We start from the raw sequence: 27,692 nt of genomic DNA on the forward strand, positions 1-27,692 counted from the left end.
ATTTTTATAGAGCAGGTTATTACGGACGCGGCGATACCTAATATTTATACTTTTTTATTTATTTATACAATAATTTCATTTTGAAACAAAAAAAAAGAATCATGTTTTAGTGTCTCCATAGTCTGAGAGACATAGTTTTTGGACGATTGTCTTAGGTAGGGTCTCATTTTTTGCAAGATGAGGTGACGGTTAGATTGGTACTATTTTGGTGGTCATACACTGTTTTGATCGCTTGCTGTTGTACTTTTTGTGATGTAAGGTGACAAAAAATGGTTTATTTAGCACAGTTTTTATTTTTTATGGTGTTCATCTGAGGGGTTAGGTCATGTGATAAGTTTATAGAGCCAGTCAATACGGACGCGGTGATACCTAATATTTGGGGAAAATGAATTTATTTATTTTTTTACTTGAAACTTAATTTTTGGGGGGGAAAACTTAATTTTTTGTCCCACTTTGGGACTTCAACTTTTGGGGGTTTAATCCCCTTTACAATGCATTCCAATACTTCTGTATTGGAATGCATTGGCTGTATGAGTAATACAGTGTGTATTACTCATACAGCTTCCTGCCTGTGAGATCACCGGAAGGGGACCCGATGGCACCTCTGACCGCCGCAACCACCCGTAAACGCCGCAAACCGCAGGGGGGGGTCACAGGACCATTGTCACATTGTCCCAGGGTGCCTAATGTATTGTTATTATCCATTCTGCATCCTTTGCTGGCTAGATTCATTTTTCCATCACATTATACAGTGCTCATATCCAGTGGTTACGACCACCCTGCAGTCCATCAGCTGTGGTCATGCTTGCACATTATAGAAAAAAGGCCTTTCTGGTGGCTGGGACCATGGGGGCGCACATAGGCTGTTGCTTTTTCCTATAAGTGTGCAAGCATGACCACCACTGCTAAATTGCAGGGTAGTCGTAACCTCTAGAAGTGAGCCCCTTCAGGCAGAAAATGGAAATTTCTGCATTTTAAATGGTCTACACATTGGAGCCTATGTCTTCTACATGGATAGAGTTCATGCGCGATACATTTTTCCCACAGACCAATTTATCTGAATTAATGTATCTTGCATGAAAAAACAGGCAAGGATGGAACATGCTGCGATTTTCTCAGCTCAAGTGAAGATACTTATTCAATTGAATGGTTCCTGCTGAGTCCGGGTGCTCTCTGTTCTAAACACAGATGGAAAAATCGTCTTAAACCGGCCTTACTGCAGTTGTAGTCAGGGCCGGACCCGGAACTTTCCCTGTAAGGTCTATAGCCAATCCGCCCCTGGTCGTAGTATGGCTTCATACATGAATTACGGCTTCTATACTTTTCTATGATGCTTTACTTTTGTATGTCACTGATTTTAGCCCGGACACATGGATGTCAGATTATGTAGTTGTCAGAAAAAAAAAATAATGGCTCCTCCATCAGATTACGTATGATGGAGGATTAAAGAGGAGCTGTCACCTCTCCTGACATGTCAGTTGGCATCCGTCCGTTCCGCAAAAAGATAGAGCAAGTTCTATCTTTTTGCGGAACGGAACCGCACGGAAGCACTCCGTAGTGCTTCTCTGTAGTGTTCCGTATCTCTGGATTTGCCGACACATTCAAGTCAATGGGTCAGAATCCGTGATACCGAATGCACACGGAACAGTGCCCATGTATTGCGGATCCGCAATACGGCAACGGGACACCTACGGTCGTGTGCAGGAGGCCATAGGCTTGTTTCATATTTGCACTACACATGTCAGGCAGGGGAGCAGCCTTCTGGAGATCTCTGGATCTCGCACTGCTTTCACTATAATGGAGACTGTCGGAGATCCGTCCGCAATCTGGCAAACATGTCGAGAAGCGGGCGGACGAAAACTGCTGCTGCGCAGCTTCTCATCATATTTGTTAGGTTGAGGACGGATCGCCGCCGGTCCCCATTATAGTGAATGGGGCAGGATGGCAAGGCGATTGCTTCTGGCAATGCTGGAATGCAGAGAGGTCCGGCAGGCTGTTCCCTGCCGAATCTCTTTAAGGGCTCATTCAGACGGCTGTATGCTATCCGCAAAAATGCAGATCTGTTTTTTTGCGGATTAGATGCTGACCCATTCACTTCTTTGGGGCCCTTTTCTATTCCACGGTTCCGCAAAACAAATGAAACATGTCCTATACTTGTCCGTGAAAATCAGGACATGACCCCATTGAAGTCTATGGGTCCGTAAAAATACTGAATGCTATCTGTTTTTTTGCGGATCAGTTTTTTTGCAGATCCGCAAAAAAACTGATAGCATTCAGCATTTTTGCGGACGGCATACGCCCGTCTGAATGAGCCCTAAAGAAAATGTGAAGCAGGCCTTAGTAACTACTTGCATTCCCCATGTAATAACAATTCTGGCCAGCCATTCCTGGACCCGCAATACACGGGCGCCGTTCTGTAGGCATTCCGCATCACGGATGCGGACCCATTCACTTCAATAGGTCCACAAATCCGGAGATGCGGAATGGTGCGGAACGGAACTCTACGGAGTGCTTTCGTGGGGTTTCGTCCCGTACTTCTGTTCCGCAAAAAAATAAAACATGTCCTATCTTTTTGCGGAACGACCAGATCGCGTACCCATTAAAGTGAATGGGTCGACGATCCGCTGCCCCACGGACGGTGTCCGTGCATTGCGGCCCGCAGCACGACCATGGGGCGCACACATTCGTGTGCAGGAGGCCTCATTCCTGCTAGAAGTTTACAAATAAATTGCCAGCAGTCTGCAGTAAAGGTACTGCTGGGTGTTACCAATAGTGGGTGTGTCTGACTCTGTCCAATCAGTGCTGTTCTTGTCAGACTGTGCAGGGACACCCCCCAAAACTGGCAACACCCATCTTTACTGCAAACTGCTGACAATTCATTCCTAACTTCTAGCAGGAATAACAAAGGAATGATGCTCCAGAATCGTCATTACATGAGGAATGCAAGTCGTTACAACAACAGACCTGTCAGGAGGGGGGACGGGTTCTCTTTAAGAACTGCTACTAGGGAAGAGTAACCCCACAATACGATGCCCTCAAGACCACCACATCGGTATGAAGTGTGCCGCCATACAGACTGCCTACCGCACACCAGACCTTAGGGCAGGCATCCTCAAACTGCGGCCCTCCAGCTGTTGCAAAACTACAACTCCCAGCATGCCCGAACAGCCTACAGGTATCAGCTTACAGCAGGGCATTGTGGGAGTTGTAGTTTTACAACAGCTGGAGGGCCGCAGTTTGAGGATGCCTGCCTTAGGGCATGTTCACACAGTGGACGGGTCACTAAAATCAAGCACTTTTTGCTGGCTGACCCTTTCATTTCTGAGGCAGAATCTGCTTGCGGATACCTGGCGCACAGACTGCACTGGTAATGGCTGCTCACGATCTTGCGCATTTCAAGGGTTTGTTCACATGAAGGATCTTTGACATAGGTTTCAATGCGGCTTCATCGCACCTAATATGCTTCCCATTTCTCCCATGCTCCCCGCAGTTCATCCGGCCATACGGTTTTCCAGACTGCGGCAAGAAATGGCTTAAAGGACACCGCGAGAAACCGCGACAGGGTCTGCTCGTATTTTAGCTCCATTCAATGGAGTTTTTTTTCGAAATTTGGAAAACAGCGGATTCTGCAGTGGAAACACGTGGCGGATTTTGATTCAGTCAAAATGCACGGTGTGAACCTGACCCAAATCCACCAGTGCGGATCTGCCCCATGTGAACTGTCACTAACACCAGCTGTTCTCCCCCTCCCCCATCCCATGTAACACTGCATCCCTGCTGTCACCTGCTCATTCTGCCGCTCAGCTCCACATGGGTCACAGGTTGATGACGTCACCGCGCCGCCGGCGCACATAAACAGACGTCACAGCCTAACTAAGGACGTTTCCACCGTTTTCTCCGGTTATTACTGACCAGAGCTGCCGCTGTATTTTCGCACTGGCACATCCTAACAGTGTTTGTTATTTTAGAACTACAACTCCCAGCATCCGCTGTGTCTCTCAGTTTGTGACAGTCTGAACGGCTCCTGACAGGGTTTGCTGGGAGCTGTGCTTAGCAGGCGGCCCTAACACTAACGAGGCGAGTGAAAGGGGGGCATCTGGAGCCAGCCAATGGCCGCGTTGTTTACAACGTGACGTCACCTGGCGCAGACCAATCGGGTGCAGCCATAGATTTGAGCGGCTGGTTTAGATTGTGGGTTGCTATGGAGACGCGGCCGGTCAGTCAGGCCTGCTTTCTGGGGAGGCCGTCATGTTTGCTGCGGGTTCTCTGTCAGCGCGGGACGTAAGTGACTCTGACAGGAAGAAGTATCTGCAGGTAAGTATCACGTCACCACTGCCTGTAGTAGCCCCAGAGCTGTGGTGTCTGGGAAAGCCAATATGGCAGCCAGAGGGGTTCTCGCCCAACTAAGGCCCCTTTTACATGAACAATATAGGGATGGTTTCGCAGGTAAGTTCAGTCAGTTTTGTCTGCGTTTGTGTTTATTTCCCCGCACAGGTGCAATCAGTGTTGATGTGTTTTTCACTGATGGTTGCTAGGAGATGTAGTGAAAAATGCATCAAAACTGATTGCTCCCGTGTGGAAAAAACTGACTGAACTTGCTTGTGAAATGTTGCGAGTTTCACTAAACGCATCCGGAGCCAATCCGTATCGTTCGTGTGAAAGAGGCTTAAGGCCCCTTTGAGACAAGCGAGTTCTACGCATCGGATTTGCAGCGTGAGTATGAGGCAGCAGCACCCGTCCCGACCTCCCAGCACTGCCGGGGTCTCATAGCATTATATTGATTTCTGATGCTATGTAACCCTTAGAGGTCCGGAATGTATATTATGACACTGACATGATGCTGTCAGTGTTATCCAATACATTCCAGAACTGTAAGGGTTACATAGCATCAGAAATCAATATAATGCTATGAGACCCCGGCAGTGCTGGGAGGTCGGGACGGGTGCTGCCTCATACTCACGCTGCGAGTCCGATACGTAGAACTTGCTCGTCTCAAAGGGGCCTTACAGTCATTTTGATAGTCCCCACAGGGTTGTCTCCCAACTTTTCTAGGCTTCTGAATGGTACATGTACCTATCTGCTCATTAATATGGGAACAGGACTGTATAACGAGGCAGATTGACCTTCCAGGAGGACGGGGAAGCTGAATGAAAAATTGCAAGGGCTTCATCACTGTCCTCACACTGTCATCACCCAGCTTTTCCAGGCTTCTGAATGGTAAATCTACCCATCTACGTATCAATATAGGACCAAGGCTGCATAAAAAAAAAAAAAAGAAGCAAATTTACTGTTCAGGAAGCAGAAAAAGCTGAATATAACCCATAAGGGCTGCATTGCTGTGGTCACAGATGTCCTCACCCAGCTTTTCTAAGCTTCTGAATGGTAAATCTACCTATGTACACGTCAATGTGGGACCAGGACCTCATAACTAGGAAGATGTACCTTTCAGGAGCCTGGGAAAGCAGCATACAACCCATAAGGATGTCATCACTGTTCTTGCAGATGGCATCACCCAGCTTTTCTAAGCTTCTGAATGGTGAATCTACCCATGTGCGCTTCAGTGTGGGTCCGAGACTGGATAACAAGTCAGATTTACTATTCAGGACTAAGAGAAAAAAAGGGAGTGTGGAGCGTAAGACCATGGGGTGAAACCCGAAAAGACACAAGGCAGGAATTGACATCACAGTGGTGATCCCGTGCATGGTTATCCAACTTCTCAAACAGCCCCCCCATGTGCCGGGCCCCTCACAGGTAATATACTTACCCCGCTCCCAGCGCCGCTCCTGGTCCCTGCACTGCCGCTGCTGCATCTCCCTGCACACGGATGAAAACATCCGGTGTCGGGGGGCGGAAATAGCCAATGGCAGACGTCACCTGTGATGCTAGGAAGGCTCGTTCCCCCCCCCCCCGGACACCGGATGTTTTTATCCGTGTACAGGGAGAAGCAGCAGCGGGTTGACCGGGAGCGTGGGTAAGTATGTTACCTGTGAGGGGCCCTGCACATGGGGGGGCTGTTTGAGAACTTGGATAACCCCTTTAAGAATATGTATTTTTATTTAAATAAATAAAATGACATAAAAGGTTATAAAATAACCATAAGAGTAGTTTATGGTATTGAAAGTCCAAATAACGCATTTCGGGGGCCTTGCCCCTTCTTCAGATGCAGGAGTGCTGAATGAGGTGGCATGATCAGCGTGTATACCCCCTGTGAGGGCAACAAACAAAAAAGGCGCTCGCTCTGTTACAAGTTCAGCACATAGCTGCGATACATGCCGCTGCATAACCTATTTGAGGCCGCTATCACACTTGCATTGTTAATTCCAGCAATGAGATCCGGCAGAGAATCTCAATTAAATGGATCAGTTTTGATTTTGCACATCAGTAGGCACCCGTTACGCCAGGATGTGGTTGTGTGAAATCAAAACGGAAAAAAACCCGGATCTGTCACAAAACACAATCAAAGGGTGACAGATCCGGTTTTTTAGGCTACTTTCACACTTGCGGCAGAGTGATCCGGCAAGCAGTTCCGTCACAATCTGCATGCAAACGGACAGCATTTGTAGACGGATCCGTCTCTCCGTTTGTCATACGGACAAATGGATCCGTTTCATTTTTTTTTCACGTTTTTAAAGGTCTGCGCATGCGCAGAATGGAAGGACGGATCCGGCATTGCAGTATTTTTAATGCACGAATACATTTCATTGTAAATTAATGCCGGATCCGGCATTCCGGCAACTGATCCGGAATTTTGGACGGAGATAATACTGCAGCATGCTGCGGTATTTCCTCTGTCCAAAACGCCGTTCAGTGACTGAACTGAAGACATCCTGATGCATCCTTAACAGATTTCTCTCCATTCAGAATGCATGGGGATGAAACTGATCACTTTTCCGGTATAGAGCCCCTAGGACGGAACTCAGTGCCGGAAAAGAAAAACGCTAGTGTGAAAGTACCCTATCTGTCAACATTAACTTACATTGTTTTCAGTGCTGAATCATTTTTTTTTGTTTAAAGTTTTTATGACCAGATACAAAACCGCAGCTTGCAGGGGTTTTGTGTCCGTAATGCTGCTGGAACGGAAGACATCCTGATACCATCTCATTCAACAGTCCTGCATCTTGAGAAGAGGCAATGCCCCGAAACGCGTTATTTGGACTTTCGATACCACAAACTACTCTTATTTATGGTCATTTTATAACCTTTTATGTTATTTTATTTATTTAAATAAAAATACGTATTCCTAAAAGGAAGCGCGGGATACAGGTCGCCTTTTTTCACCACTGTGTTACCATTCAGGAAGCGGGGAAAGCATCACTGTTCTCACAGACGTCATCACCCAGCTTTTCTGGGCTTCTGAATGGTCAATCTACCCACGTAGGGATTGAGAGTGCATAACAAGGCAGATTTACCATTCAGGACATTCAGAGTGGGTGATGAGCATGTTGGGAGCTGTAGTCTGGGATGACAGCTTAGAGACATCTATCCACCTCTGCCCGGAGCTGTGTCCAGCAGGCTAGATATAGGATTAGAGACATTTATCCCTGATATTCATCAAATCTGCCCCCAGCGACTGTATATAAATTAATTTGCCAACCCCCCCATTATATCCCGTGCACTAGGACGGTTTCCTCTGTTATTAATGGTCACTCTCTCCCTGCGATCTGTCGGTGCAGGTGTTCGAGGCTTGTGATGAAGGCAAGAAAGGATGTCTCAGCAGAGAAGACCTCAAGGTGGCTGTTGTGATGTTATTCGGGTATAAACCCTCTAAGGTAATTAGGACGACCCTTCAGATGGGATCTGTTATAATGCCTAAGGCTACTTTCACACTAGCGTTTTAGTTTTCTGGTATTGAGATCCGTCATAGGGGCTCAATACCGGAAAAAAAACGCTTCCGTTTTGTCCCCATTCATTGTCAATGGGGACAAAACTAAACTGAACAGAACGAAGTGCTCCAAAATGCATTCAGTTCCGTTTAGTGTTGCATCCCCATACCGGAGAGCAAACCGCAACATGTTGTAGTTTGCTTTCCGTCCTCTCCCACAATAGAAAACGGATCCGCCCCCCCACTGACTTTCAGTGGAGTTCATGACTGATCCATCTTGGCAATGTTAAAGATAATACAACCGGATCCGTTCATAATGGATCCAGGCGGTTGTATTATCAGTAACGGAAGCGTTTTTGCTGAACTCTGCTAGATCCAGCAAAAACACTAGTGTGAAAGTAGCCTAATCCCGACCTTGTGTGTTTCCACTGATGTCCAGCAGGTGTCAGCAGAGTCACTGTTAGAGGCTTGTGATGCTCCTCAGTACCCGGTGACCGTCTGTCATGTGCCCAGTCGGCATTCTTACCATTCACTATGTCTCCTAATGTGCGCACACCTGTCGGGGATTGCAGCGAACCACGTCTAAGGACGTACCTGGCATCTTTTGCTGACACTTTTCTTTTCAAAAAGCTTCATAAATTGGAGGCTCTTAAAGAGGTATCTAAATTTATTGCCTGTCCGAAGGAAAAGGGATAACTATCCTTCTGGAATGTTTTTGTAAAGGTTGCTGTGGTCTCCTCATGAATATGGTACTTAGTTTTTTTTTATACAATTACACCTGAAAATTGCATTATTAAAGAGGCAGCCTGGCCTAGAGATACTGATGACCTATCCTCAGGATAAGTCATTAATATCAGATTGGTGGTCGTCCAGAATCTGCACCAATCAGCTGTTTTGGGCAACAACGGCTCCAGAAACTATAAATTGTACGCAGCTGGAAGCAGACCGTGTGAGCCAAAAGATACTCCAATGTTTGGTCAGCCGATCTGTATTATATACTTATTGGGACATTTTTTAGGTTAGTGTTTTATACACTGGTCTTAATAGTTGTGGCGCCTCTGACTCCAGCAGACCACAGATTATGAGGTGCACACGTCTTAAAGAGGACCTCTCACCTCTCCTGACATGTCTGTTTTAATAGCTTCATGCACTCCCCTTGTAAAAACAATTCTGGAGCATCTAGTCTTATGACTCTATGTTGTGCCATTCCTGTATTATTGCTACTAAAAGTTATGAATAAATTACTAATAGCCTGCAGTAAGGGTACAGAGGGGGGTACAATACCACAGTGCAGCACAGAATACTGCCCCAGCAGAACCAAGTACCACAGTGCAGCACAATATACCGCCCCAGCAGAACCAAGTACCACAGTGCAGCACAATATACCGCCCCAGCAGAACCAAGTACCACAGTGCAGCACAATATACCGCCCCAGCAGAACCAAGTACCACAATGCAGCACAATATACCGCCCCAGCAGAACCAAATACCACAGTGCAGCACAGAATACCGCCCCAGCAGAACCAAATACCACAGTGCAGCACAGAATACTGCCCCAGCAGAACCAAGTACCACAGTGCAGCACAATATACCGCCCCAGCAGAACCAAGTACCACAGTGCAGCACAATATACCGCCCCAGCAGAACCAAGTACCACAGTGCAGCACAATATACCGCCCCAGCAGAACCAAGTACCACAGTGCAGCACAATATACCGCCCCAGCAGAACCAAATACCACAGTGCAGCACAGAATACCGCCCCAGCAGAACCAAATACCACAGTGCAGCACAAAATATCGCCCCAGCAGAACCAAGTACCACAGTGCAACAAAGAATACCACCCCAGCAGAACCAAATACCACAGTGCAACAAAGAATACCACCCCAGCAGAACCAAATACCACAGTGCAGCACAAAATACTGCCTGATCACCATACTAAGGACAGTGATACCGTTGAATTCGGGAGGGCACCTGTGGCAGCTAACTAGGCAGATAATAAGTGCCTGAGGCTCCTACCATTAAGTGAGCGTTGTTGTGTTCCGTTCCGCAAAATGGGGTTCCGTTGTTCCGTGATCAGTTTCCGTTTTTGTTTCCGTGTGTCTTCCTTTATTTTTGGAGGATCACCAGACATGAAGGAAAGTAAAAAAAAAATCTAAGACGGCTTTGTCATGCAAATGATAGGAAAAAAACAGACGCGCAGACGCGGATGACAATCTTGTGTGCCTCCGTGTTTTTTATCGGTCCCATTGACTTGAATGGGTCCGTGAACTGTTTTCCGTGAAAAAATAGGACAGGTTATATTTTTTTGACGGACTGGAACCACGGACGCGGATGACAAACGGTGCATTAGCCGAGTTTTCAACGGACCCATTGAAAGTCAATGGGTCCGCAGAAAATCACGAAAAACGGAACAACGGACACGGAATAAAACAACGGTCGTGTGCATGAGGCCTAATGCTGAGAGCATCAGATCATTATGTACCTGGACAGAGGCCGTGAGGAGGGCTCAGGCAGCCACCCCGGGCATTGGCCCACCACGAAGTTTCCCGGTATTAACTATGGCCAGAAATTCCAAAATTCTGCTGGACGCTCTTCCCTTCTATGAGTGTCCTCTATCAAGTGTCCTGTTCTGCTCATACTGTGTCATTGTCATCTGAGCTCACACAGTGCCCTGCTCGCTGCTAAATCCGAACCCAGCAGAATCCTGGAGGCAGCTTTAGACTTGTCACTATATAGATCTTTGTTCTTATGCAGAGTTTATTTCGGATCTTGTTCCCCTGTTTAGCTGCATTATTGTAAGTCAGGACTCCCTCCTCTGATACATGATTATGGTTCTTCTTTTTTTCCAGATTGAAGTGGACACAATGGTGTCGGGCCTGTTGAAGGCTGGAGGTAACTAGGAACTGGCTGTAGAAGTTGCTAAATTTGCAGCATTTGAATTTGCATATCAGTAGCATAAGCATTGCTATCCTTACATACAGTTGTTAGGAAGGGTTTCCCGCCTATATTCCGATGACGTCTCTTTCCATTTTGCCCAAAAATCTTGTAGACCACAAAAAAAGCACCATTTAAAGTTAAGCCCTCAATGCCGCTTGACCTATAAGGCTCCATTTACATCTTTAAAATCCCTCCACAGGGAATGTTTATTAGTGCAGTCCATGTGAGAGTTAGGGCTCATTCCCTTGACCCATGTTCCCGAGCCTGTGTTGGGGACAACAAACAGCAGGTCCACAATACACGGGCACCGGCTGTGTGAACTCCATGCTATGAATGCGGATACATTGACTTGAATGGGTCCGCGATCTGCAAGATACGGCAAAAGATAGGACATGTAATATCTTTTGCCGTATCTTGTGGATCATGGACCCATTCAAGTCAATGGGTTGCACCGCAGTACGGGATTCGCACAGCTGGTGCCCGTGCATTGCAGTCCGCAACACGGGCACAGTGACCATACGGTTGTGTGAATGAGCCCTTATATTGAGAAGATGTCACCCCCTTAAAACAACATACTAGCAGTTTGAAGGGGCGCTACATACATGTCAAATGCTGTGTTTTGAACATGATGGGATAAAAGGAGAACTGCTTATCTGAAATACTGAAATCCAAACTAAAAGGCTGGGGCTACACGACCACAGGTGTTGTGCTACAATAAGTCGCGCGACAGATAGGGCACAACTACACTGCAACATGTGTTGCGCAACAATTTTTATAATGGTAGTCTATGGTGTCGCACTGCGGCATGCTGCGATGCGACAGTCGCAGAAAAATCCACCTTGAATGAGTTTTGCGACTGTCGTGTCGCAGTCGCAGAATGTCGCAGTGCGACACCATAGACTACCATTATAAAAATTGTCGCGTGACAAATGTCGTCGTGTAGACCTAGCCTAAGGGCTCATGCACATAACCATATGTATTTTGCAGTCCACGAAAAAATATGGATGACATCCGTGTGCATTTTGCGGAATGGAACAGCCGGCCCCTAATAGAGCAGTACTATCCTTGTCCGTAATGCGGACAGTAATAGGACATGTTCTATTTTTATTCTGAACGGACATACAGAAACGGAATGCACACGGAGTAACTTCGTTTTTTTTTGCGGGCCTATTGAAATTAATAGTTTGGCATACAGACCGCAAAAAAAAACTGAACTGACACGGAGAGAAAATACATTTGTGTGCATGAACCCTAGGTGTACGGATACAGTTGCCTGACATTTCATGTCATGAATTTCCAGCTTGAGGTTTTTGAAGCAGATCTGCGTTTAAAATGCATATAAACGCGCGGACTTACATGGAGCAGTTTTTTTCTGCTTTATTCTTTTCAGTGGGAGATTAAGCGCTGATTTTGCCCCAAGCAAGTGCTGCTTCCTATTGAAATGAATGGGAGTCTGTTTTCAGGCGTTTTTTGGAGCAGATTTTGGCCTCTTTCACACGAGCGTGACAGATTAGGCTACGTCTACACGACGACATTTGGCGCGCGACTTAGATAGGGCACAACTACACTGCAACATTTGTAGCGCGACAATTTTTATAATGGTAGTCTATAGTGTCGCACTGCAACATACTGCGACGCAATAGGCGCAGAAAAATCCACCTCGAATGTTGCTGTGTAGACGTAGCCTTAGGTACGGATGCATTCAGGGTGTGTTCAGGAAAACTCGCACCACTTTGCAAGCAAGTTCAGTCAGTTTTGTCTGCGATTGCGTTCAGTTGTTCAGTTTTTTCCGCGCGAGTGCAATGCGTTTTGATGCGTTTTCCACGCGCGTGATAAAAAACTGAAGGTTTACAAACAACATCTCCTAGCAACCATCAATGAAAACTGCATTGCATCCGCACTTGCTTGCGGATGCAATGCGTTTTTCACGCAGCCCCATTTACTTCTATGGGACCTGGGCTGCGTGAAAAACGTAGAATATAGAACAGGCTGCGTTTTTCACGCAACGCAGAACTGATGCGTTAAAAAAACACAGACTCATTGAAATTAATGGGTCAGGATTCAGTGCGGGTGCTATGCGTTCACACCGCATCGAACGCGCGCGAAAACTCGCTCGTTTGAAAGGGGCCTTTGAGTCAGAAACACTCCAAAATCAATGCCAAAAAACTCTGCGTGAATTGGCCCCTTCTCTGCACTGATCACTGCTGTGTTGCCCCTCATGTTTACAATCTGAGTAGCTGGATGTGGGTGGGTTTACCGCAATATGGTTGACAGGTGTGGTGTAAGGTCCGGCTGAGTAGTCCAGTGCTGGGAGATGGCTGAATACACAGGTGTCAGCATCAGGAAACTCTACTGGAGTGTAATGTTGTCTTCTTAAACCACAGGAGTGAGACCTGACGAATTTGTGAAGCTGATGGCCCTGAAGAGAAGTGCACAGCGGAGCTTTGGAGACCAGAGACAGATATTTTCAGTGTTTGATACGCACTGTGAGTATTATTCGTCTTGAAGTGTCATAGTCACTGTAAAGCAGGTACAGAAATCGCTTCAGTAATGACATCCACCCCCTAGTAGTGTATAGTCCATGTAATCCTAGAGACATATGGGGTCATTTATTAAGAGCGGCATTTTAGACACCGGTCTTAATAACCCTGCGCTGGCACTTGATGCGCCTAAGTTATGTAGAGGCGCTGGCCTCTACATAACTTGGGCGCTCGCTGTGCGACTTGCTTAAATCTACAAAACAGGCGTAGAAAGTAATAAATGAAACTGGACGTTCTGGATTCGTCGTTTGGGATGTGATCACCGATTTTATGGAAGAACCCTGCAGATAGGAAAGACTCCACTGGCTAATATACATTCCCACGATGAACATTGCTGAGAGGCAGAATTGGGAAGGGGTTAAATTTTGCTTTCTCGCCCAATTTCCTTGGGGGACACAGAAGACCTTGGGTATAGCTCATCTCCATAGGAGGCGTGACACTAAGTGAGAACTGTTAAGCCCCTCCTCCACAGCTATACCCTCAGCCTGGAGAGAGAGACTGCCAGTTTTTGCTTAGTGTCCAAGGAGGCAAGACACTCCCTGCTCTGCAGGGCTGTTTTTCTCCTGTTTGGTTTTTTGCTTAGACAGCTTTCATAGCTGTGAGGGCATATGCCTTGCCTTTGATGTGTAGAGGTCATGAGCTCGAATCCCAGGACAAACTTTAAGTGGAGGAGGGGCTTAACAGTTGCAGAGTTTGCCAGGTGCCTTTCTCTCCCCTTTTCTGGGTGGACTGCTTGCGTTCCATAGCATGCCCCCTGTACTAGCCTTGTGCATAACTCCCTTTCGGGTTGCACTTTGCACTTCCATGGATACTGTGGGATGCTTGGCTGTGCGCTCTGTGCGTTGTTTGGGCCGTGTTTGCCTTCTCCTCCCGTGGGTGGGTTGGCCTTCTCGCTGCCTGCGGTTTGCTAGTACGTATGCCTCCCTTCCTCCTGCGACATACCTTTTTCTCTTGGGGTGAGGCTGCTTGTCGCTAGCTTTGCACTCTTTTCTGAAGAGGTCATTCTGTCCACCTGTATGAGCCTAAGGTGTTGTCCAACACACAACAAATGAATGCCCAATGTATTCACCGCTGTATACCTTGTATATATGTAGACGGGCTCGGCTGGCTCGCTACTGCACCGAGCTGGGTGGCACTCATTCTCTGGTGTGGTCCCGTTGTGACTGCACCAGCCATGTTCATTGGCCCTTCCACCTCGGGAGTGTTCGGGGTACCTTGATGCGTACCCGTTCGTCCTCCCGTGACATTGCTTCCCCGCGCAAGCCGTCGGGTCGAGAGCGTTGTCTTTGGCGCCTTCTGCACTTCAGTCTGATCTGCTACCAGGAACAGACCGCTCCTCTCGGGTAGGTCACCCAACTTCTCTTGGGTGCTCGTCTATCCAGGTCTGAGGGACCTCCACTTTTGGGTTCTTCAGGGTTTTCGCCTTCTGCGAGGCGATGTGCAGGTCGTCTCACAGAGTAGCAGGTATTCGGCTTTTGAACTGTCCTGTGGCTTCCCTGTTTGCCATTCCTCCTTTCGGTTTGGAGGGTGTTATGCCGGCCTCTGTCTCGACTGCTTTTCCTCGCCGGCTCGGTCGTTTTGGCTTCCTCTCTGAGTTTGTCACTCCGAGGTGGCTTCTGCACCGGCCAGGCCTCAGAGGCTGTTTCGTCATTGCCCCCTCCCCTTCGGGGGTGAGCATGGTTGTTCACTTGGATGGTTCCGGTGTTACTTGTGGTCTCGTACCGTCTCCCTCGTTTTCGCTGGCAGTACTAGCTGTGTGCCTGTTTGCCAGGCCTATTGCGTTCTGTCCTCCCGCTGGGTGCAGATTGCCTTTCCATTCTGGGCATATGGTCCTGCTGGACTTACCTTTTCGGTAACTTGGGAGGACTACCCTTCGGTCACGGTTGTCCTTGACTTTCCCTCACCAGGACTGTAGAACTCCTTCCTGTGGTGGCTACGTCGACTTGGACTTTGGCCTGTCTTGTCCTGGCATCTGTCGGCTGCTGGGCGGACCCTTCCGGTTTTCTTCCGTCTGTCCTTCTGCTCACCTACTCCGGTTGGATACGGGACTATGTTGTTCGGGGGCCGACGGGAGTTTTCTTCCGACCCTTGGGCCGTGTTACTGGTCTGCGCCTGATCACATTGGGTTTTTTCCCGCTTGCCAGGCGATTCCTGCGAGCGCGCTACTGTTCGCTCCCGACTGTGCTTCGTCCAGGTTCGGTTGTCGGACTTAGGGTTCTTGACTAGGTTTTGTGGTAAGTGGGGCATTCCCCCACTCTGCTTTTCTCTCCCTTGGTTCTGTCTTTCTCTAGTCCGGCCTGACCCTGGGACTGGGGCTCTGTTACTGAAGTGTCAAGTGTCGGCGCTGTCCTTCCCCTTGCAGCGTTTTCTGGCCCTCCTGGGCCTGTCATGACCTTCTTCCACAGAGTGGCTCTTTGGTTCCTCTGTACCGTTCCCTGGTACCGCCCTGGGAACTATACACTGAGCTCTTGGCGCTCCCCTTCTTTCCCTTGGTGCCGTTGTAGAAGTTCTCCCTACTCCTGCTGTCCTGTACAGTTGTGTTTTCTGTTGCCATCATGTCTGACGGGTGCCTGATGGGTGGCCCTTCGTGTTCTGTGCCCTCTGTCCTTTTCCAGGACGGGGCTGTTTCTCCATCCCGTCCCTTCCTTCTGAGGGTGGTATCTGCCTTCTTATCTACGAGGCTTTGGTCATCCCCTTCCCGTCTCCGGGAACGGGCGCTTCACCGCTTGGAGATTGTTTGGGTTTGCAGTTGTTACTTGGAGATCTCCGGCTCTTGTCGGCGTTCGGTCTCTTGTGTTTCCAGGATGTCCGCGCAAAGGGTTGACGGCCTCCAGGGTGGCTTTCCTTCGCTCTCTGTGTCTATTGCTGTGGTTACCGCACCAAGGGCAGGGTTCTGCTTTTGGTGTCACCGTTCATTTCACCAGAGCGGTCGGTGCCTCCTGGGCCGGAGGCATAAGGCTTCGGCCATGCTTTTGTGCAAGGCGGTCGCTGGTCTTCCTTGCGCACCTTACTGGGTTCTACAGGGTGCGCACTGGGGCTTCGGCGTCTGCTGCCTTGGGCCGCCTGGTCTGCAGGCGGCGGTTTCTTGATGCCTTCGGGTGCTTTGCCTTGGTGCTGTGGTCCCTCCCCTCTTGGACTGCTATTGAACGTCCCAAGGTCTTCTGTGTCCCCCAAGGAAATTGGGCGAGAAAACGAGATTTTTGTATAACTTACCAGTAAAATCTCTTTCTCGCTCTTTCCTTGGGGGACACAGCACCCACCCATTCTTTGTTTCCGAGTTTGTTTTACCCGTTGGGTAGTTGGCTTGTTGGTTCCACTTTTGGACTTTGCCTTTTCTCACTACTTGGACACGCAACTGGCAGTCTCTCTCTCCAGGCTGAGGGTATAGCTGTGGAGGAGGGGCTTAACAGTTCTCACTTAGTGTCACGCCTCCTATGGAGATGAGCTATACTCAAGGTCTTCTGTGTCCCCCAAGGAAAGAGCGAGAAAGAGATTTTACTGGTAAGTTATACAAAAATCTCGTTTTGTGCCTGCAGGAAACCAATATTGATACATGAGCCTCCATATGTATATGCATAGTATCTTAACCCTTTCAGGATGAGGCCATTTTCCATTTTTGTGCTTCCGTTCTTTACTCCAAGCCTTACTGGAGCCCTACATTTTTTTTATTTTTCCGTTAACATAGTCGTATGAGGGCTTGTTATTTTGCGCAATAAGTTGTACTTTCTGATGGCACCATTTAATATCGCATATGATGGTACTGGTCTGCTGGAATAAAAATCCAAACGGGATGTAATTGGGAAAAAAACACAATTCCGCCTCCGTTTTTTGGGTTTTGTTTTTACGGTGTTCTCTATGTGATAAAACTTGACCTCTGATCTATTACTTTCATTCTCTAGGTCAGTATGATTACATTGATACCACATTTATACTGTTTTTCTTGTGTTTTAATACTGAAAACAAAAACATTGGGAAAAAATGTTTCTTTTCATCACCATATTCGCACCCCTATAACTTTTTACAGTTATGTCTATGCAGCTGTGTGAGGCCTAATTTTTTCCATGACGATCTGTAGTTTTTATTGAAACCATTATGGACTGTGTCACTTTCTTATATCACTTTTTCTAAAAAAAATTTGGGAGGAGCTGTTATGGCGTTTCTGTACAGGATGAATACAATGCCAATCATATTATTATTTTTTGTTTATAGTTTTTTTAATTATGGATGGAGAGTGAGTTAGAATTAAAATTTTAAAATATTTTGAAACTTTAGCTTTTTTTTTTTTTTTTTTTTAAAGACTTTAAAGGGAACCTGTCACCGGGATTTTGTATATAGAGCTGAGGACATGGGTTGCTACATGGCCGCTAGCACATCCGCAATACCCAGTCCCCATAGCTCTGTGTGCTTTTATTGTGTCAAAAAAACGATTTGATACATATGCAAATTAACCTGAGATGAGTCCTGTCCCTGACTCATCTGACGTACAGGACTCATCTCAGGTAATTTGCAAATGTATCAAATCGTTTTTTTGACACAATAAAAGCACACAGAGCTATGGGGACTGGATATTGCGGATGTGCTAGCAGCCATCTAGCAACCCATGTCCTCAGCTCTATACCCAAAATCCCAGTGACAGGTTCCCTTTAACAAGTAATTGTTAGATTGCTTGTTCCACTGACTGCAGTGATGTAAGGGAGATTCTGTGTATTCCTATGGAGCCCTGCCACCTGCAGGCCTCCAAAGGAACTACTGCTGTGGCAGCCTGGGATTCTTCAGGGGGGCTCAGTTTACCATAGCCAAGGAACAGCTTCCCCAATTTCCAAGCAGAAAAGCCGTTCAGGTCACGGAAAAAGCTGCCTCAGATGCCATGGTCACAATTGACCAGGGCATCTAAGGGGGTTGAATGTCTGCGATCAGAGCTATTGTCAATTGCAGACATTAGCCCTTGGTGTCTGATGTTTGAAACAGCAGAAACCCGGTGGCTGTGACGCCCGCTGTGCTGGCGAGTGTGCACCATTCTTAAAGAACAGACTTCCACCTTACATGTGTGACGGCGGTCCTGAGGGTCTTAAAGAAAAAAAAAATATTTAAGGTTTCCTGGTTCCACCAAGTCAGATCAATTATACTGTGTCTGATTTTGTCAACAGGTCGTGGATTTTTAAATTTGGATGACTTTAAATGTGCATTTAAACGCGTGGCTCCACATTTATCTGAGCAGACGATCATTGAGACCTTCAGGTAAGGAGCTTATATGGTCACGTTAGCGGCCGCGACTTACCATTAAAGGGGTCCATCAGGTGGTCGTGCTTGCTTGACTTTGTTGTATCTAGGCGTGCATAGGCATGTGCTTTTTCCTAAAGTGTGCAAGCATGGCTACCGCTGCTGGATTGCAGGGTGGTCGTAACCCCTCGAAACGAGAATTGTATAATTTGATGGAAAAATGAATCCAGCCAGCAAAGGAGGCAATACGGACAATCACAACACATTAGAAAGTGCCTTGTATTAACTTTCTCTACATGATAAAGTGAGACAGACCCTTTAATTGCCATGCCTGGACTTGCCACCTGAATCAGCAATTGACAGTAAATAGCCAGCGCTACCTGCTCCCATATAATAGCACCCTTAGGTCAGTTACTGAGGGCTGTAATACAGTCGTATTTTAGTAACCATACTACATCCACAATAATGGGGTTCTGTAGAACTGCATGGTGTCCAGTAGGTGACATTAGGGTGAGCCTCTTGTTCCCATTTTTCAGTTAGATGAGCTGCAACAGTAACATTTGACATATTGGAAGGTGAGAGTTTTAGGGAAAACATATTTACAGGCGCAATTTCTGATGCCGTTGAAAAACCACAGAAAATGTTGAAAGAGTCTTTATCAAAACGTGTTTTTAGTACATCAAGATTCACTGTGGTTTTGTGCCACGTGCTTGGTAAGTTTTATTGATCTGAATAGGAGCTCATATGGATCGCATCCTACAGACAGCAGCAGGCGGCTGAGAGTTCTACAAGTCTGAGGCAACGGGAACAATGCTCTATACTGAAGAAACGGAGCATGATGTCTTCTGTATTTTAGAAAAAAAATAACATTTGTGCTGCCATATTATGTGATCAAAAACTGTCACAGCAGGTTCACTTTAAAGAGGTTGTTCGGGATTGGTAGCCTATTCTATTGATGATCTGACTCCTGGCACCATTCCCCCCCCCCCCTTGTCAATCAGGTGTTCGGAGGGGCCTCGGCACACCAGTAAGCACCACAGCATCCTCACAGCTTCCAAGTATGGTGCTGTACATTGTATAGCGGCCGTGCTTGGTACTACAGCTCACACCCATTCGCTTGAATGGGACTGAGCTGCACCTAAGTCCATGTGACTGATGATTTTGATGTCACCTAGGATGAGGCTGCAGTGCTCACTGGAGTACCCCACCGCATCTTCAAACAGCTGATCATGGGGGTGCCGGGAGTTGGTACCCCACCGATCCGATGTTGATGACCTTTGTCTTGAGGATAAGCCATCAATATTAAAATTATGCATTCTGCTGCACAACTAATACCACAGGTAAACCCAGGTTTAAAGGCTTTGTCCAGAATTTGGAAACCATGGCTGCTGATTTTTCCAGAACAAACACTTCACCTGTCTGTGGGTTGTGTCTGGTATTCCAATTCATATGCAGCTTAGCTGGAGGGCAGAACTGCAGTTCCACACACAACCTATGGGCAGGTGTGGCGCAATTTTTGGAAAAACAGCCATGTTTGCTGGCCATTCCATGCATTTGGGACTGTCATTTGCTGTCCCCAATGCATGGGCAACATCCGTGTGGTTTCTGCAGACTGATACAGACCCATTCAACTTGAATGGGTCCGTGATCCGTCTGCACCACAAAAAAAATAGAACATGTTCTATTTTTTTTTTGCGGTGAGGAGGCACGGAGAGTAATGCTTCAGTGGGGTTCCATACCTCCGCACCTTCCGAATTGCGGACCCATTCAAGTGTTTGTGGGCAGCAATCCGGGCACGGCCGGGTAACGGCCGTGTGCATGAGCCCTATCAGTGTGGGGGACTACTCCTGTGTTACCCGCCTATGCTCTAAAAGAGGATGTGAAAAATACAAATGCCTACTATTTATGTAACGAGGAAGGATATTTCTTATCTGCTCAGGCTCCGCGTGTGTAACTGCTGCACTGACAACGAGAATAGCATTTACGGGTGATTTATGGAATATGATACAGTTGCTTCCATTATATGCAGTGACATCTGTAGCGACGAGCTCATTTTAACATTCCAGTCTGTCCTCTCCTGTTTATCACTTCTAACTTGCTGCTGAAAATTCCAGCCAGGCGATCAGACTAGTTGCTGCGGAATTATGAACCCAGACAGAAACACAGGAGGTGGTCGAAAGCATTTAGTACCCAAGCGCGCACTATTACAAACCTCCTGCATTAGAAATAAAACCCTAAGGTAATTGCTACATCTGCCGTCGAGCCCCAGAGAAGCGGCCAAATCCGAACAGACACGTCCTGTCCAGCAGGCCCCTGGAACGTAGTAAATGCGACTGGCCAAACTGGAAATGGCGCTTTTTATTGCGCGTTGATTAGCATGCTCGGACGCCAGAGCGCTCCTGCTTTTTATTGCATGGTTATTGCCATCTATTATCTCCTCTCGGTCCATCCGGGCGGCTTCTGCGCCGCATTAGATAAACACGGGGGTCAGATGGCAGGTGCGCCTCCAATTATTTCACTTCATTGTCCGCTAATAACGACCTCATTGTTTCGTGCCGCTCTGCTGTAATTAGAAGCAGGAGCCAAACGAGGCGCGGCGTCCGACAATGGGGGCGCGCTGATACCGCACTCCCTCTGCAAGTTAGATTTATGAACCTGTACGACAGAGCGGAATGAATCTCCTGCGCTCATCTCCCAGCTCCTCATCTTCCCATGGAAACCACATACACAGAGCAGCGCGTTTCACCTCTGGTAATTCCGTCAAACGATGTTCTTTTTTTTTTTTTTTTTTTTCCTTTGTTGCTCCGGCTTAAGCAGCTGTCTTCCCAGCCTTCATCACCAGACAATTAATCATTGGCGCAGGTTATTCGCTCCTCTGCGCGTCTTCCGCATACAGCATTTCTTTTTTTCGCACTGCAAAAAATAAAATAGAATGGAGAACGGCTGAACTGGCTGCCATTTACAGCTCATTTATCTCCTACTCTCAGGTAGATGCAGCCATTTTATGGAAGGAGACAACCTTACCTTGAGAGGCATCACCAAGGCGTGAGACGCTGTGTCTGTTGGCGGCGGTATGTCGATCTTGCACTGAAATATATGAACAGGCAGGGTTTTATCTTGGAGTTTGCACAACTTGTCGTCAATTTTTGAAGCTTTGGTTGACACCTGACAACGATGGCACTCGCCATCAGATGCGTAGGGAAGTCTTGAATTTGATGGAACTAGAACCCATCATGCACAAGTACATTGGCCATTTCTCAGTTATATCCATTTCTGGGAAAGTTGGGAGATTACCAGTAGTTGCCCAGCAGTATGGGAGCAGAGGATGTATCTGTATATAGCCAGGCAGATTTTACATGCAAGCTTTTGGGAAAGCTGGGTGACAACCCCTGTAGTGTGTGCGATAGCGGCCATGTTTATCTACGTAGTTCCTGTACCCTATATGGCTCCATCATACACTTCAGCATTGTCCTTTCTCAGATTATGGCCTCATGCACACGACCGTTGTTGTGTTCCGTTCCGCAAAATGGGGTTCCGTGATCCGTTTACGTTTTTGTTTCCGTGTGTCTTCCTTTATTTTTGGAGAATCACCAGACATGAAGGAAAGTAAAAAAAAAAAGTCTAAATCAAGTTTGCCATGCAAATGATAGGAAAAAAACGGACGCGGATGACAATCTTGTGTGCCTCCGCATTTTTTCACGGTCCCATTGACTTGAATGGGTCCGCGAACCGTTTTCCGTGAAAAAAAATAGGACAGGTTATATTTTTTTGACGAACTGGAACCACGGATCACGGGCGCGGATGACAAACAGTGCATTAGCCGAGTTTTCAACGGACCTATTAAAAGTCTATGGGTCCGCAGAAAATCACTAAAAACGGAACAACGGACACGGAATGAAACAACGGTCGTGTGCATGAGGCCTATCTTTCAGCCAGCAACAGATAAAATAATTAAGAATAAAAAAAAAATATCATTTTGTATACTGCTGTCACCACTTTTGGAAGAAGTGGGCAGGGTTCTTTTCTGCAATTGGATATTCCATTGCAGGCAAATCCTAAAAAGTGGTTGTCCAAGTCACTTGTGGACATGGCACTGCTGAAGCCAAGGGTTGGCTGCAGCAGAACAGACGACCGTGCCTGGCCAGAACTAAATAAGCTGTGGAAGGGAGCAGGTAAGTATGAATCTTACAATAGTGGCGGCAGTATTCCCAGAAACCCTCTTTAATACGTTGATAAAGTGACCGGAGCACCGATGGGAATTCCTAGCCCCTTGGAGCATCACTTCACCACCTCCTCTCCCTTGTTGCCTCTCTCCCCTCCCGCACTGCATCCCCCTGCTCCGTTGGCTGACCCTGAAATCTCGCGCGTGCGCCGGCAAAATTGCAATCGGCACATGCGCAGTTCAGATCTCTGAGCAGAATCAGCTGAATGAGATTAGCTGCGTAGGCGCTGATTGTAAGCTCACCATGATAGCGGAGCAAGACATTTGGGCAGTGAGGATGCCTGGCCTTGTCAATCAGTGTGGGAGGGGGAGTGGCGACAAGGGAGGCTGTAAAACGATGCTCCGAGGGGCCCCGGCTGCCTCTTGGTGCTCCGAGCACCTTATTCGCATATTAATAAAAGTTTGTATTTCTCTTCAATGCAACATCCGATTGCAGAAAGGGAGGTAGCCTTAAACTCGCCATGGTCAACCCTACCAAGCCGTATGCCTGGTTTAATGAGGTTGATCATGCTGACTCGTGCTTTAAGAGGCTGCATCTTACTCAAGCACATTTTAATTGACCTCTGTATAAAACGTCAATAAATTATATATTTTCCCCGTTATATTTAGTGGGATGTCTAGAGGAAAAATTCTCATCAGTTTAGTAACGACCTTGAGTAATTCTCTCATCGTCGTCTATAACCATCCATCTGGTGCGTGATTTCTTCCCCATACTTCCAAGCGGCCGGAGACGCTGTGTTGTGTCAGTGCCAGCCATGTATAGACTACCAGAAATCTGGTGAAGACGGACACTGTGCCCCTGGAGGTTAGGAAGCAATTAAATAGTTGCCCACTGGGTAAAGACTATGCCTGTCATCTGTCAGACTAGATTAACACACATTCAGAGGGAAGGAAATACTAGTGCAGATCTAGTCCTTGCTCCTTCCATCGGAGCATGTGCCCCACTGATCCGTCCGGGTGTTCCTGCGTGTGCCAACTCCACCGACGCGCCGTAGCACTGCACTTGTGTTCAGCTCATTATATGCTGATGAGTCCGCACAGGTCCAGCGCCGCCGCTATCAGTCACGCGTTACATTTCCACACTTCTCAGGCCTGTGAAGGGAATCAGATGCTGTGTAGCCTCCTAGAAACCCTGCCGTCTGTTTGATGAAAACTGTTTGCTCTTTTCACAGATATGACTGCTGCCTGCGTCCTAGCCGTTTTCTCCGTGACCTTCCTCGCGGTTTTGTCATTGATGCTGCTAATGACAACCCGCTGTTACAGCTTGTAGGAAATAAAAAGAAAGGGGTGCAGCAGACGGTTTATATTATGTGGTGTTATTTTATATTGTATCATGTGCTATTACATTTTTCAAGGTGATTGCATACGACTTTCTGATGGGGGGGGGTCGACCTGGGATCCCACAGACCAGTCCTGAGAATGTGGTCCTCCACCCTCTTCCCTGTTCCTCTCTACATAATGGCACCCCAGCCACACACCATGCAGCAGAACTAAAGTACCGATCCATTCAAGTCGATAGGGCCAGCTGCAGGTCCCTGCGCAGAAACGCGGCCAAGGCGCTGCTGTCCAGAAAAAACGTATAAGGGGTCATAATGCAACACCAGCCCTGCGGCCCCTCTCGTCTCAGTTGGTGGGGATCCAAAAGGGTCATCCCTTTACTGATAAAAGTAATAGCGTCCCCTTTATCCCCAGTGACTGTTACCGTATTTTAATGTGAATTCTAGGGACCGCTTGTGGTTTAGGCTACTTTCACACTCGCGTTTGGTGCGGATCCGTCATGGATCTGCACAGACAGATCCGTTCAGATAATACAACCGTCTGCATCCGTTCAGAACGGATCCGTTTGTATTATCTTTTAACATAGCCAAGACGGATCCGTCTTGAACACCATTGAAAGTCAATGGAGGACGGATCCTTTTTTCTATTGTGCCAGATTGTCATAGAAAACGGATCCGTCCCCATTTACTTACATTGTGTGTCAGAACAGATCCGTTTGGCTCAGTTTCGTCAGACGGACCCCAAAACGCTGCAAGCAGCGTTTTGTTGTTGGCCTCCAAAGCGGAATGGAGACGGAACGGAGCCAAACTGATGCATTCTGAGCGGATCCTTTTCCATTCAGAATGCATTAGGGCAAAACGGATCCGTTTTGGACCTCTTGTGAAGGCCCTGAGCGGATCTCGCAAACGGAAAGCCAAAACGCCAGTGTGAAAGTAGCCTTAGCCCCATTGAATGTCTTTCTTGGCGCAGTTGCAATCGTATATAATAATCACATGATCCCATAGACAACCATGCAAGGCAGATTCAGTGCGGCAGCTGGAGGCTTTTTGGCACCACATTCGGCTGTCAAAAACTTTGGATCCTGGTTTATAGCTGTAACCACATGGCCATTCTTGGCACTTTGTCCAGACAGATGCCGGTGGAGACCGGCGAGTGTCCGCTCGCGGTTTAGCTCTATTTAAAGAGGTTATCCCATGAATAATGTAAAAAATCATACAATAATCTAGTACATGACAACCTATTTGTAACCAAGCTGAAGCCAGCCTTGTACATCCAATGGATCCAGAGATCTCCCTATTCATTGCTCCAATTGTTCTACTAGATTTATTTCAAGCTGTCAGCTCAATGGGAATGTCCTTTCTCAGGGGTGGGTCCTTCCTGCTGCAGCTGGTGGCAGCTGAAGGGTGGAACTGAGCACGTGCTTCCGTCTCAGTGACAAGGGTGAGAGATCTTGGAAAAAGAGCAAACAGCAGGTGGCGCTATACAGATAGATATGTCAGGGATGCCCAACCGGTGGCCCTTCTGCTGTTGCAAAACTATAACTCCCAGCAAGCCCCAGACAACCTACAGCTATCAGAACACATTGGGAGTTGTAGTTTTTCAACAGCTGGATGGCCGCAGGTTGGGCATCCCTTATATACGTGAATAACTCAGTGGCTATTATACATTTTTTATTACATGCAATTACAAAAGTATTCAGACCCATGTGCTGGTTTGAAAACTGTAGAATATTTTTCGTGGGACGACCCGTTTAACGGGGCTAAACCATGAGTGTGTTTGGGACATTCATATTTAAAAAACTGGGGCGTGAACCGTGGGGGCGGGTTCTGCTTTAGAATAGACAGTAGATTTTCTCCTTGTGAACTGGGCCTTTACGGTATGTTCACTTATGGGAGATACTGTGACACAGTGTATCGTATTGTCTGGGAAAACAGGTATCTTCCTCCCAGCGTGTGCTGCTGGACTGATTGGCGGCCAGGTGGGGTCAGACACCGGACTGGATCTCAGGTGCCGGTCCGGGTTTTGGCAACACCTTTAAAAGACAGCTGGGCTCAGCAGAGGGGGTCTCTGTGTTGGGATTTGAGGCCTGTGCCGAGTTGGAGGGCTGAGACCCGGGTGTAGGGGAAACATACCTCCTAAAGCCTGCTTATGGGCGAGGCAGAACTGCCGCAGGGTGTGAACTAACACCCAGGAGATAAGGTGACCTTCTTGTTTTATGAACTATGTTCCTACGCGCTGTAAAACGCTCAACAAGGAGAAACCAATGATTCCCTATGGGAATGGTTCTCACCTGAGCGTTTTACAGCACGTACGATCGCGCTGTAAAACGCCCGACGCCCCAAGTACATGAGCTTCTATGGGGCGTCTTGTTGCGCGTTCCCATACATAGACTTTCGGGAACGCGCGACAATGGGCGTTCGCTTGTCTCTGTATGCGCGATTGCAAACGCCGGTACAATCGCGCATACAGAGCGCTCCTTTCAGAACGCTCAGGTGTGAACCCAGTGTAAACTAAAAAAATCCCTAGTAAATATCATTGTTACCTGGCATTCCACTATCTAGCATTGCGTCCCGGCTGACATGTTCTAGCTGGAACATGAGATTGAAAATGCGTTTAGATATGTTAGATACCCACGAGAGCGAGCGAAAAAAGTGCTCAGGCAGCTGCTCGCCAAAAGAGTAAGGCTGACGGATTATTAGTGTGAATAAGCTCCTAATGAATAATTATAACGGGGAAATAACAGTATTAGGCCACTTTTAAATGTGTTCACTGCATGAGACGAGCTCCATGTGGGGCGTGAATTCTCTAGTCAGCTCTGCTCCTTTGCCCGGACTGCACAGCATTCTAATGAATTATAATGCTGTGTATCTCTGCCCGACCTCAACTGTATTGATTTGTACAGACAGCATTATGTCAGTACAATTCAGTAGATGCAAAGTCGGGCAGAGACACACAGCATTATAATATAGTGCGGTCCAGGCAAAGGAGCAACGTTCACTAGAGGAATTCATGGAGTGTGTTTTACTGGCCTTAAAGGGGTTATCTGACCCCCTGAAATGTCCCCCCATATGACCGGGCCCCTCACACACAATGTGCTTACCTCACTCCATGTCACTTCTGACATCTCCTTAGCATCGCAGGGGACACTAGGGAGGTCCCCGTCACCGTCTGCTCACCCCCCCCCCCCCCATCTCCTCCTGACGGGGAGATGCAGCAGTGAACTTGGCGGCATCAGAAGTGACGCGGGTGCTGGGGAGCGAGGTAAGTACATTGTGTGTGAGGGGCCCCGGCATATGGGGGGCATTTCAGGGGTCGATTAACCCCTTTAACCAGAACCCTCTTAAAATCTCTTCCTGGAAAAGCTGGGGCCAGTAAGGACGTGCAAGGGGGGCAGTGATCCCTTTGCAATAAATGTAATTGACGACTGGGAAGGCCCCGCCACCGGTCTGCATTGTGGTTGGCAGTCGCATCTGTTTCTTTTTTTTTCAGTTTTCCTTTTTTTTTTTTTTTGCACAATTTTAAGAAGATCTATCGAATTATCCACCGCTAACGTGTGAAGCAATAAACGGCAACACTTCGTATTCTCAGCTTTCTGACAACCAAGCAAAATATGATTAAAAAAATATATATATATTTCTGCCATATGGTTCGAGAAACGTGTCAGCGGACGGATG

General features: G+C 47.4%; 2 protein-coding genes across 2 annotated transcripts in view; one reads left to right on the forward strand and one right to left on the reverse strand.

Annotated features, from left to right (window-relative positions):
• The window catches only part of TDP1 (tyrosyl-DNA phosphodiesterase 1), a 91,497-nt gene extending 87,367 nt beyond the window's left edge, over positions 1–4,130 (reverse strand). The window contains exon 1 of the mRNA XM_044271559.1: positions 3,785–4,130. Coding sequence (XP_044127494.1) covers positions 3,785–3,792 — 8 coding nt within the window. The 5' untranslated portion in view covers positions 3,793–4,130. The remainder of the gene's footprint in view (positions 1–3,784) is intronic.
• Positions 4,131–4,154: 24 nt separating this feature from the next.
• Positions 4,155–27,692, forward strand: part of EFCAB11 (EF-hand calcium binding domain 11) — a 36,892-nt gene continuing 13,354 nt past the window's right edge. Inside the window, exons 1-5 of the mRNA XM_044271561.1 lie at positions 4,155–4,314; positions 7,674–7,769; positions 10,671–10,713; positions 13,143–13,244; positions 18,446–18,536. Coding sequence (XP_044127496.1) covers positions 4,249–4,314; positions 7,674–7,769; positions 10,671–10,713; positions 13,143–13,244; positions 18,446–18,536 — 398 coding nt within the window. The 5' untranslated portion in view covers positions 4,155–4,248. The remainder of the gene's footprint in view (positions 4,315–7,673; positions 7,770–10,670; positions 10,714–13,142; positions 13,245–18,445; positions 18,537–27,692) is intronic.

This window comes from Bufo gargarizans, chromosome 11 (genome assembly GCF_014858855.1).
Source record: "Bufo gargarizans isolate SCDJY-AF-19 chromosome 11, ASM1485885v1, whole genome shotgun sequence".
NCBI classification, from domain to species: Eukaryota; Metazoa; Chordata; class Amphibia; order Anura; family Bufonidae; genus Bufo; species Bufo gargarizans.